Source organism: Canis lupus, chromosome 2, assembly GCF_011100685.1.
Source record: "Canis lupus familiaris isolate Mischka breed German Shepherd chromosome 2, alternate assembly UU_Cfam_GSD_1.0, whole genome shotgun sequence".
In the NCBI taxonomy this organism is placed as follows: Eukaryota; Metazoa; Chordata; class Mammalia; order Carnivora; family Canidae; genus Canis; species Canis lupus.
The window spans coordinates 18,948,806-18,961,855 of NC_049223.1; the positions used below are offsets into that span (position 1 = coordinate 18,948,806).

General features: G+C 37.9%; 1 protein-coding gene across 1 annotated transcript in view; it reads left to right on the forward strand.

The window, feature by feature from the left end:
* The window catches only part of CUBN (cubilin), a 265,801-nt gene that overhangs the window by 214,671 nt on the left and 38,080 nt on the right, over window positions 1-13,050 (forward strand). The window contains 3 exon segments of the mRNA NM_001003148.2: window positions 2,634-2,834; window positions 5,461-5,590; window positions 8,541-8,758. Coding sequence (NP_001003148.2) covers window positions 2,634-2,834; window positions 5,461-5,590; window positions 8,541-8,758 — 549 coding nt within the window.

Below are 13,050 nucleotides of genomic sequence, written 5' to 3' on the forward strand. Positions count from 1 at the left end.
CCCCTTCTCTTTTTATTGCTTTCTGCATGACAACTTCATTTTCTCTTACTACCGTGTGGATTCCTTTACATTTCAGGGGACAGCTGCTGTTTTCCAAGTTGAACATCTCTGGCTTCTTGTATTGACTCCTTTCTCAGTTATAGTTTGAACACATCTGATTTTTCTAGATTGGGTCTGATGTCCTATCATAAAGTAATCAATCAGTCTATCAATAGTGCTCAGGATAGTGGGGTCCTATAAAAAATAATAACGATGATTATGATTATGGTAATCCATAGAGTTATAATTTCCAACCAACAATTCTACTCTTAGATATTTACCCAAGAGAAATAGAAATTTATGCCCATGATAGTGTCCGGAATATAAAAGAACTCTTACAAACTCAACAATAAAAGATATATAACCTAATTTTAAAATGGCAAAAGATCTGAATAAACATTTCTTCAAAGAGGATATGTAAATGGCCAAGAAACACATGAAAAGATGCTTAGCATCATTAGAGCGAAACAAAAATTAAGACCATCATGAGCTATCATTTCATTCCCATTAAGATAGCTAAAGACAGACAGATAGACAATAACAAGTGTTGGTAAGGATGTGGAAAATCGGAACTCTCATTGTGGTGCTGGTGGGGTGGTAAAATGATGCAGTCTCTTTGGAAAACAGTCAGATAGGTCCTCAATATGTTAAGCATAAAATTACCATATCAGTCATCAGTTCCATGCCTACTTAGATACCCAAGAGAATTGAAGGCATACATCCCCACAAAACCTTGTCCCCAAACACCACAGCATTATTCATAATAACCAAAAGGTAGAAACAAACAAATGTCCATTAACTGCTGAATGAATAAACAAACTGTGGTCTATCCATACAATGGAATGCTGTTCAGCCTTGGAAGGAATGAAATACAGACTCATGCTGAACATGGAGGAACCTCAAAAACATCATGTTAAGTATAAGAGCCAGTCAAAAAAAAAAAAAAAAAAGTATAAGAGCCAGTCACAAAAGACTGCATATCATATGATTCTGTTTATGTGGGACGCCCAGAATGGTTAAATTCATAAAGACTGAAAATAGGTTAGTGGTTGCCCAGGGCTGGGAGAGCAGTAAAGAGGGAGGGCTACTGGAGAATGATTGTTAATGAGGCAAGGTTTGTCTCCAGAGGGATGAAAATGTAGAATTGGGGGAAATGTCAGATACCAAATACCTATGTAAAAGAATGTTTGTTTCAACAGTATTTTTAATCAAAATAAGGTGGCAAAGGGGCAGCCTGGGTGGCTCAGTGGTTTAGTGCCACCTTCAGCCCAGGGTGTGATCCTGGGGTCCCGGGATCGAGTTCCACGTCGGGTTCCCTGCATGGATCCTGCTTCTCCCTCAGCCTGTGTCTCTGGCTTTCTCTCTCTCTCTATGTCTATCATGAATGAATAAATAAAATCTTTAAAAAATATAAGGTGGCAAAGATAGAGTTAGCAAGCAATAGGGGATTAATTGAACTAAATATTGGGCCTTTATATGTTAGAATTTTATGTATGCATTAATTCAATGTTTTAAAAGAATATTTAATCACATAAAATACATGGTTATGTTATTTTATAGTAATAAAAAATTAAGTAACAAAAGATCATGCACAGTGTGACCCCAATTAATATTTTCACAGTATAATTAACCTCTAAAAATGACTGCATAAGGTACAGTTATAAATCTTTTAAATTTTTTATTTATCGTGTTTTCTATTTCTCTTTGGAATGAGTTGGAGTATATACTTCTGTACATATATAATTAGAATACAAAACAATGATGTATATTTAACAGTCACTAAACTCAAGCTAATGCTGTTCCTGTGAACATTTAAAAATGTTGTTCAGTGGGACACCTGGGTGGCTCAGTGGTTGAGCATCTGCCTTTGGCTCAGGTCATGGTCCTGGGATCGAGTCCCACATCAGGCTTCCTGCAGGAGCCTGCTTCTTCCTCTGCCTATGTCTCTGCTTCTCTCTCTGTGTCTCTCATGAATAAATAAATAAAAACCTTAACAACAAAAATTAAAATGTTCAGTAAACATTGAGGAATTTCTCATTCTCTTTCCATGGAAGGAGTCCCTTATCTGTATATAGGCATTAAGTTAAAGCAGGGTTTTGCAAAAGCAGTGCTGTTGACATTTGGGGCTTGGTGATTTTTGTTGTGGTGGGAAGAAGAGGGTGCTTAGGGGTTACCCTGAGCACAGGAGCATATTTAACAGCACCCCACCTTTCCCCATTCCATGCCATTAGCACATCCCAACATTACAGCAAAATCCTGTCTTCACATATCGCCAAATGTTCCTAGCAGACAAAACTGTCCTCAGTGTATAATCACTATATTAAAGGAAGGAAATTCCGGATTATTTGAAAGTGGGATTTATCTATTGTGAAGTTCTACCTGTTTCCTCAGACCTATGTTTGTTTTAACTAGGGTCAACATTGTTTCAACAGGATGCTGAGTTAAATAGGGACTTACAAAAAGAGCCCTTGACTCTCATTTTAATTTCTACATATATTACATGAATCTTCATTACATTTTTGTCTGAATGTTTATAGCACTGATCTCTTGTGTTGCTTCTGATTTTAATTCTGGTTGTTCTATACTCCATACAGCTCGCTCAGCTATAACTGGAAGCTGTGCCAATGATGGTGTTCACATTATCAGGGGTTCCAACTTGTCTTCTACGCCTTTTGCCACCGTGTGTGGCAATGAGATCCTGTCACCTGTCACCATCCTAGGTCCAGTGCTGCTCAACTTCTACTCAAATGCACACACAACAGACCTCGGATTCAAATTTAACTACAAGATAACCTGTGAGTAGCCATAATGATAGGGTCTGGAATTTACTTCTCTTCTTGAGTAATTCTTATTAGGAGTTTTAACTGTGATTCATACATCACCAACTTGAAGACTCAGGCACTGAGTCTTTTCTGCTGAGGTGGAAAAATGACCAAATAGATGCATGGTCCAAAAATACTCACATTTTCTTTTATTTATTTATTTATTTTTTATTTATGATAGGCACACAGAGAGAGAGAGAGAGGCAGAGACACAGGCAGAGGGAGAAGCAGGCTCCATGCACCGGGAGCCTGACGTGGGATTCAATCCCGGGTCTCTAGGATCGCGCCCTGGGCCAAAGGCAGGCGCCAAACCGCTGCGCCACCCAGGGATCCCTCACATTTTCTTTAAAAAAAAAAAAATGAGGACCTTCTTCATGAACTTTGGCTAGGACTACTCTTTGAAAATCAAATGGAAGATTGAAATTTATTTTTATAACTTAAGTTAGAATAGAATAAACGTTCCTGCTATCTTTACTTGTTAGTACATTATGTAAAGATGTCTGTTTGACCTGGACTATCCAGATGCCTGTTTCATTTCTCCAAGTCCCTTAATTAATGTGAAAAGCAGTGCTTTATAAATTTAGAAAAAAATAGAATATTTTTATAATCTTCTAGTAGGAAAGGATTTTTTAAATAATATACAAAAAGCACAAGTTCTAAAGGAAAAGAAAAGATTAATGCATTCAACTATGTTATAATTCACAACTTTTCTATTTCAAAGGCAAAGTGAGAGAGGACAAGTCACGGATTGAGCAAAAGCCTTTGTAGCTACTAGCATCTTTTCATTCTCTGTAGACAGTTTGTGTATTTGAAAATCATAAGATTATATTTCTCTATTTTCAGTAATCTTTTCCTCTCCTGCAATACACTTGCTTAATACTGACCATTTTTATCACATCATCCCAGTTTCAGTGAAATGGGCACACACATCTGGCAAAAGCTTTGTTTTATGTTGTTTTATTTGACCAAAGTCATTACTGAAGTTGAATCATTTTCTTTCAAATAAATTACTGTTCCCATCCACAGAAAAGACTGGAAATTATTTACTAATGAAAAAGGTCTTGACAGTTGGTTCACATTAGCTGTTCTCTGAGTCCTGACCCCATGTGATTGTGTGGGGCTCTCTAAATTTGTCAGGGCACAAATAGAATAGATTCGGGCACAGTGATTCGGGTCCTTCTCCTGGGCCGTCTTGTTGAATAAAGAGGAACATCAGTTTGTTTTATTGTTTTGGTGCCACTGGTGTTTTGGAGACTTACAGGCTGCTTTATAATCTTCTACTCTTTAATCTCTCATTTGCCAAAAACAAAACTGTATGTAAAGTTTACCACATCTACTATGAGAGTGCCATTTAAAGAGTGTTGACATTGAGATTTCAAATGACAAGGTACAAATTTGAGAGTTACTTGGGCATTGATAAGCTTTCAGAAGCCACATAATTGTGTGCAAGTTGAAATAGAATAATGGGTACACAAGTCTAACATTTAAATCATTCCAGTTGTCCCCAGAGGTCTGAGTTCATTAAAACTTATGGGTGTATAGAGAAGAGCCATCCTAGAAATGTGGGCTTACCTGAGGGAATATAAACAAATAAGCAAATAACCTTAAGTGGCTGCCACAATTTGTTTATCATTTCTAAGAGATGTAGATGGAATATGTCCAATGGCAGTATATAAATCATAGAAATGTCATCAAAATATATTAATCATAAAATAAATATAAGTCCTACTCACTGCAACAAGTGGAGCACTTTCCATCAATGTGTGACATAGCCTGATCCTCCTTATATGTCAGGTCAAGCAGATATAATAATAATTTTATATTTTTTAGAATGGGATTTTATTGTCTTTTTTATGGCTGTGGTTTTATTGACTAATAGAAATAACTACCAGCTCTGGACTATTGATTGCTGGAGTCAGGGCAGGGAGGGGGAGTAGCCTCCTCTTGTCAAGGACCAGTAATACAAATTTAGGTAAATATAGTCCTTACCAGGCTCAGAATTAAATGGAAACACAAAGGACCCCAAAGCTATGCAGTTGAGCCCACAAGGGGAACTAAACTTGAAAGTTCCAAAAACTATTTCCAATAGTTCATGTTATAATATTCTGTCTTGACAGAGGAGACTCTACATTTAATATGTTTAATCTGTATTAAAGATTTCCAGATCGCAGTCCTTCTTGGGCCCAAATGCTCACAACATACCTTAGACTCTGCGTGACTTTTTTCAGCTTTGAGTTATCTCTGCCATCCTTCTCAATCTGTCTGTTAAATATAGGGAATGAACAGTTACACCCCAACACATGAAATGGTCTTTCACCTTATTTTCACTCTGGTCATTAATCTGACCCAGACTTATTCCATTCCAAGATGTGCCTTAAAATATTCCTCCCTGCTCCTACCCCCTTCCTGTCTCTTCCCCCGAACTTAGTGGGGAAAAAAAAATCAGTATTAATTGCAAACAACAATGAAGGGAGATTTAAGTTCTTTAAGACAAATGGTTATTATCTCTCTTAGGGAAAAAAAGGTACAATGGTAAAGAATATATCAAAATTATTCTTTCACACTATGAATACTGATTGTTCTTTGTCTCCTATTGCAGCCTGTGGCGGTGTATTTAACGTCTCCACTGGGGTCATAAAGAGCCCTGCCTATTCATATTCGGACTACCCCAACAACATATACTGTCTGTACACCATTGTTGGTAGAGACGACAGAGTGGTTCAGCTCAAGTATGTAAAACAAATGTACCTTCTTTAAAATCAGTTCAGCTCTACTTACGGAAAAGATATTCCTTTACGATAAAGAACACTGATTCTTATTGGAGATATACAACCGAGCCTCAAGGAAGGAAGAGTGAAGTTCTTGTTTGGTAGTATAAATCCGGGAAATGGGTGTCCTGCCTTCCATGCAAGCCAATAGGGATTAAGGGGAAAAGGAGGCACTCCCTCGGTGAAAATGAGTGTTTCAATTTTCCAACAGTTTCAAAGGAGCTTTGTATAATGGGCTGTAAAATTATAAGCTTGTCTTGGGAACAGCAAGAGGAAGTAGTTTTCATTTGTTGGGCACTTATTATCCACAAGGAACTTTAATTGATACTTTCCATAATTCTCTTCTTTCATTCTTAAAACAGTTATATGAGGCATATATTTTTAAGCTCATTTTACTGATGAGAAAATTGAAGCTCAAAAGTGTTAAAGTATTTTCTCAGTGTGATATGCTATTAAATGAAGAGTCAGAATTTGAATTCACATCAGATTTCCTACCGGAGCCATGTCCTTAATATTTCCCTATGCTTTCTCTTGAGGGGTAAATATTTCCTGTCTACTGACGAAGTGTATTTTTATTCATGTATCAGAATACCTCTAAACTGGTGCTATATTATATTGCTTACATCATCAGTAAAACTCTCCTCTAATCCTACCTACTCCCTACAGGACTGATTAAGGAAATATAACCTGTATTTATCAGGGATAAAGTTCAAAACCACATTCATCTGAGATGATGTATTTGCAACTCTTGTGTTTCAGTGATATACAGCACATGGCAGAGAGCTCTGAAAGTTGGTATAGTTCTCAACAATCTAGAATATTTTATAGAAGGTCATTGGGCTAGGATCTCTCTTACCTACACCTCCCCTTTCCCCCACCACTAAATGATTATGATCACTTTCATCCCTAAAAATCATATACTCTCTATAATTTGCCTCCAGGAACCTCATATGTCAAATGGGTCTTTGAACTATAAAACAACTCTTACCCAGCCTGCTTGGGTTCCTGTCCCAGATAGTTAGTGTTCTAAAGGTTGTGCCTTGAAGAAATCTCTAGATCATCTCTGAGACTATTTGCAAGGAAGCTGTGCCCCGCAGGCCAAAAAGCCCATTAAGTCCTAGGGACAAAAGAATAAACAAAAACTGCCAGATGGTCCAGAGCAGTAGGCCTGGGAAGGGATCACTTGCCTAGAATGGTCATGTAAGGGGCCATTCTTGTCATGGGCCTTGGTACCTTGGTATTTGCTTCTGCATGTGTAGGTTATAGTTGATACATGTACTATATATGTTGATAACATGTATTTCTGGTTCCTGTGTGGGCCCTGGGCTCATCATAGTCAAAGTTCATAACAGTATGTTTGGAAAATTTATTATTCTCTTTCTAAGAATGTACATTCTGTGAAGCAGATACTATCCCAGGCATTGCAGAAGTTGTAGACATTAGTAAAACATGAATTCTTCCACCCGTGCTCTCAAAGTAAGCTGGCAACATTTGCTTTTCTATCAATGGCTTTTCCAGATATCTTCTGTGCTCTGGAAAAATGATAACAAATAAAAAGCCAAAATAGCTTTGAGTCTTCTTGGAAGCTCAAATCTTTATTTTTCTTTATGGATTTATATTGTAGAGAATAAATGTGTTATTCAAGGAGAATAAAAATTGATGTAGTGTTTTTGGAAATTAGCTATTGCTCTGCCCTCATCCTCTTTTATGAGAACATTAAAATTTACATGTGTTTAAAGAAAATAAAGAATTTTCATCATGTTCTTAATCATCAGTTTGAAAAAAATGAACTAATTAAAAGCTTTTTAAAAAAATGTACAGATCCTTTTTTTCTTAAGGCTCTTAAGAGGAATTTTCAAAGTAGGTATTTTCAAATTATTCTGGATGAAAGATTATTTATTTATTTATTTATTTGAGAGGCAGAGACAGAGAGTGCAAGGAGGAACAGAGGGAAAGGGACAAACAGACTCTGTGCCAAGCACAGAGCTCGATCTCCTGACTCTGTGATCATGACCTGAGCCAAAATCAAAAGTCGGATGCTTAACTGACTGAGCAACCCAGGCACCCCACAAATTCTTCTGTATTATATGTTACTTATTATAGCTGTTAGCAAGAAGAAAAGACCCGAGAAAGCAGAAGAACCTAGAAAAATCAGGGCAGGATATCCAATAATTTAAATAGGTTAAAGAAAAAGTTATAATAAACCCATCCTAAAATCCTAAAAGTAAACCATGCAGAAAGCTTTGCTTGTTTGGGGACTCTGGGAATAGTTACTTAAAATGACAAAGCATGAGTCTTAGATTAAAGTACTATCTCAGGCCATAAAAGTAAAGTTAAGGATGTATCTGTTGGGATAGTATGAATGGTAACAAATGAGCCGAAGGCATAGTAGCTTATATTTCTCACCTTTGTGAGTATGTTCAATGTGGTCCAGGCTGATGGAAGCTTCATTTCTACATTTGAATCCATGATCAATCACTGTAGTGGAAGGGCAGTATGGCAAATTAAGTAGTAATATTTTTAAAAAATGTCTTTCAAAAAGTAATACAGATCACTCTTGCTTATATTTCTATGGCCAGAGCAAATCTTAGGGCTGTGTTGAACCTCGGAGTGTGCACAGAAGGGCAATTCTCCCAAACATCAGCAAAGCAGAGAGCTGCGGAAGTGTGCTAAAGTTTCTGTAACAACCATAATAATCTTAAATGTGAATTTTTGCATATAGCAATCAAATCAGTATAATAGCACATTGTTTCTAATATTTTCTATCAGGTAAAGCATGGATGTTCTGCTTCTAGCCTTTGTCTTGTTTTTTGTTTGTTTTGTTTTTGTTTTCATTTTTACAAGAACCAAGGGTATGATATAATGGAAATCCAAATGGAGATCATCAATATTAACAAAGTTAATTCCACAGGTTTAGTGATTTTGATGTGGTTCCTTCCACCTTCTGCTCCCAAGACTACCTGGCAATTTATGATGGTTCAAACATCAGTGATCCCCTTCTTGGTAAATTCTGTGGTTCCAACCTTCCACCAAATATTAAGAGCAGCAATCATAGTATGCTTCTGGTATTTAAGACCGATTCATTTCAGACGGCAAGAGGTTGGAAAATAACTTTCCAGCAGACACTGGGTAAGAATTTTGGATATATAAATCTATTTTTCATGACTGTGACTTTTCTGCTTTACTATTTTTATTCACCTGACAGAAGTTGCTTTTCATTTAAATTTTGAGGAATATGTTGCATGTAGTTTTGGTTTTAAAAATTATGTATTTTGATTAACAAAAAATCACTCAACTAATACACCTCTCTGGTATCCAAAGGTAGAGTCTGCCTACACAACCATTTCTTTCCTTCTTTTTCTTTTTTTTTTTTTTAAGATTCTGTTTATTTATTCATGAGACACACACACACACACACACACACACACACACACACACACACAGAGGTAGAGAACACAGGCAGAGAGAGAAGCAGGCTCCATGCAGGGAGCCTGACATGGGACTCGATCCCGGGTCTCCAGGATCACACCCTGGGTTGAAGGCGGCGCTAAACTGCTGAGCCACCTGGGCTGCCCTACACAACCATTTCTAATGAGACCTGAGCCTCATTTTATCACTGATGGAAATGGCAGAAGTTTAGCCTAAAAGCAGGCAAGGGCCCCATTAAGAAAGAAGGCCTCATGACCTGTGTAGACTTTATCCTTAAAATGAAGAAGAGCCTGGGGAGTATTTTAAGTAAGAGCTGCATGGCCAGACTTGGCTTCTGGAGAGATGATAGTGGTAGCAGGGTGGAGGAAGCTGAGGCAAGAGGACCCTATGCCTTGAGAAGAAGCTCATTACAGAATTACGGATGGCACAGGTTGAAGGTTCAAGCTGACACAGTGGGAATGGAAGTAGAAGGAAAAGTAAGAATCTCAGAGAAATTGAGAAGGTAGACTGTATTGGAAGTACAGTTTGGAAGTTGGCAGTACATTGCAGAAGGATAGGATTTGAGGATGATTTCTAGATAAGGGCACCATAGGAGGCTAAGATTTCGGGACAAAATACTATATTTAGGTTAGAGCATTTGTGGTTGGAAGCCTATGAGACACCTAAATGGAGAAAGATGAGAGGAAGTTGGTGCTTGAGAAACGATTTGGGCTGGAGATAGTGATCTGGAAATCTTCTAGAGGTGAAAGAAGAAGCTGGATATGAGGATAAATTGAAGACCCTTTATTCCCACTGCATGTGAGAAATAATTATCTATATAAAATTAACTCAGAACTTGGAATCCTTTAAAATCTAAGTTAGGTCATCCATTCTCTGTTTATCTATACGCATAGTGTCACAGTCTAAGAAAACTTATTCTGACTCTGGAAAGTGCTTTGATTGTTCCATTTGGATACAGACATAATTGATGTTCTGAAAACAAACAGCTCACCAAACGAATCACAAAGTCTGTGGAGTCTCAGAGAGATCTGAGAAGTTTCCAGCACTAAGTATCCTGCTCAGACTCTTTATCTTTATCTTCACCCCCTGCTATAGGTAACCTTCAGCCCTCTGATCCAAAGCCAAGCTTACCTGAAGCTTTCTTTACATTTGATGTGTTGCTTTCTTGTGCATTTCTTGAGGGAAGCAATTAGACGTTTGTGTTGTGAAGGCTTCCCAATACAACATAGACTTCATGACAAATTGTATCAGAAAAGTACTTTGCTACTTAGCTGTATCAACAATAACTTGAAAGCAAGTCTCATAGGTAGTCAGGAAGTATTGCCTCAATAGACTTTGCCTAAGTGAAGTGGCATACAAAACACAGAGGCTATTTTGAAAGAAAAATTCATTTTCCTTTTGAGATTTTTGCACAAAAAAAGCTCATACATTCTTGCCTTTAGCACAGACTTTAGAATCAAATGATGGATATTTGCATTTGCTCTTGCTACCTGCTTTCAAGCTGTTTTTCTTTTTCCTAATATATTCTCACATGACCACCGAAATAATTTTAAAGCACTCTCCACTGCTGTCATCTGTGTGAAGCTTCTTGAGTCAGTGTTCCCTTGCCTCATTAATTACTGGTTTTCTGAGCTACACAGAAGGCATTTGGACTTACTGTGACATATTAAAGTAGCACAGAAGGGAAAATCTTATATTGTCAGAGGCATTGCTCGCGTATGAACACTGGGCTCCTTCGATCAATTACTGTTTTCCTCCAGTCACACTTAGAGGAAGGGTTCAAGTGCCAGGAACAGAAATGGAATGTAATTAGTTTCCAGGGTGGTGCGTATCATGATGGTGACTTTTACCTCTTTTTCATCTTTATAAATGCTTTCAGACACTTGGAAATATCTAAGAAGTGGTTTGGAGTAATCTCTAACAGTAATTTTTTTTTTAACTGAAAACCTAGGTGTTAGTTACCATTTGGCATTGCTTTGGTCTCAGAAAGCCTTTGATACGACACATATAAGTTTGCTGATCATTCTGTATAACTTCAGTTTTGTGTTTTTGTTTGTGGTAAGGAAGTAGGAGAAATAGCAATGAGAGTAGATTGAATTCTAGGGTTTATAGAATCTTTTAGTTATGTATGTGGATTTTTTTAAAAAAACAAACTTAGACTTGGCCACCGGGATGCACCTTTCACATCTGTCTTATCCATTTAAAACCACCCCACTTTCCCACAGAGGGGAGAGCACCCGTGTAGACCTGACAGTGAATTTTCAACGGTCACATGAATTTTCAACAGTGAATGTCCAAAACTGTCAGTTCAGCCTGGAAAACAGTATTTTCACAGAATAAATCATTGGTGTGAAGCGGAGACCATTTTAGTGTGTGACATCTCAGTTTAGTTCATCTTGACTAACACACTAGAGTTGTGCAAAATTTCCAATTAGATGATACATTTGACAATACTTTATATATGTCTGCCTCATTTTTTCAGAAGTCAAAAGGCCTCACTCATGTAACTCATGTAACTATGTGATTATGAAGTGAACTCCTTCTTCACTTGTATTGCTAATGGTCAGAACAAATTTGGGGCATATATCCCATGGTTGATTGTTAATTACTAAATATGTAGAGAAACTGAGTTTCCTCCTTTCATGGAACTTCTATGTTAAAGGTCCATAATGCATGGGGTATAAGGTAAAGAGAAAGCAAGGCCTTCACAGGGCCTAATATCTAACTATAATACGAATCTGCCTTCTTCTCTTGCCCTCTGGACCCCAGGACCCCATGAATAATTGATCCTGAGAGAAGATAACCAGCAAAGCGATGATCTCAGGCATTAGGGATCTGTGAAACTCTGAAATTATCTAAGTGTTTTTCTCAAGAGAATTAGCTTTCGTCTGATTGTCATTGGTATCAATGATCTTATAAAGTGTAAAAAGCCACCATCAGCCCCATGAATTTGGCTGAAATGAGAATGCTATATAGTGCAGAATTGACATTGATAAGTATCCTTTATTCTCTTCATTTCTGCTAGTTGAGCTTTTGCCCCTCCTTGGCCACCAGGGGCTGCTTTGGCCATGGCAGTGCTTACACGTGTGTCTTGTGAAGCATTTCAGACTTGCAAACATGTTTTTAAGCTTTCTTTTTCTAAAAAATTTATTCAATTGTATTTATTTATTCATGAGATATGCAGAGAGAGAGAGGCAGAGATATAGGCAGAAGGAGAAGCAGGCTCCCTGCGAGAGCCTGATGCGGAACGTGATCCCAGGATCCCTGGATCATGACCTGAAACAAAGGCAGATGCTCAACCACTGAGCCACCCAGGCACCCCTGTTTTAAAACTTTCAGAGGCCCTGTTGCTTCTTATTGTCCTGGTCTCATGTCAGAGTGCTGCTCTTCAGTCTTACTCATGGCATGCTCATCACATTAGACACCAAACTTCCAGATATTTGATTAGATCAGTGATTTAAAGTACATTTATTTGTGTAATACTGTGGTAATTCCATTTTTTAAAGTAATGTATTCATACCACTTTAGCAAAATGTTAGTGTCAAAAATTGACCCTGACCTAATTAGGTATGAGATTGGTAGGCATTTGGATCAAGGAGAGAGTAAAGAGTGACCCTTCAGGATGACATGTCCTAGAAGAACAAGGACGTCACCCTGGAGAAGATGGCAATATCAGGGACAAAGGGATGTCAATGACTAGAGGTTTTCTTCACCTAAGGCTGGAAGCATTGGACGTGTGACCAAAGTTCCCACCTCCCTGTGGTCCACAGTCCCTCTGCTGAGGATGAGGGCCATTGCCTGTCCCTTCCTCGAGTATGTGCCATATAGAAAACAAGTCAGATGGCAATACAGTCAGATTCACAGACCTTGCTGTGAGACAAAAGCAAAAATACCAAAGTACATGATTAACAAAAACAAAATGAATTGTGCTCCACAAAGATGGAAACACTCCCAGATGGGAAGAGCTGTAGACCAGAAAGCAGGTGGCCATG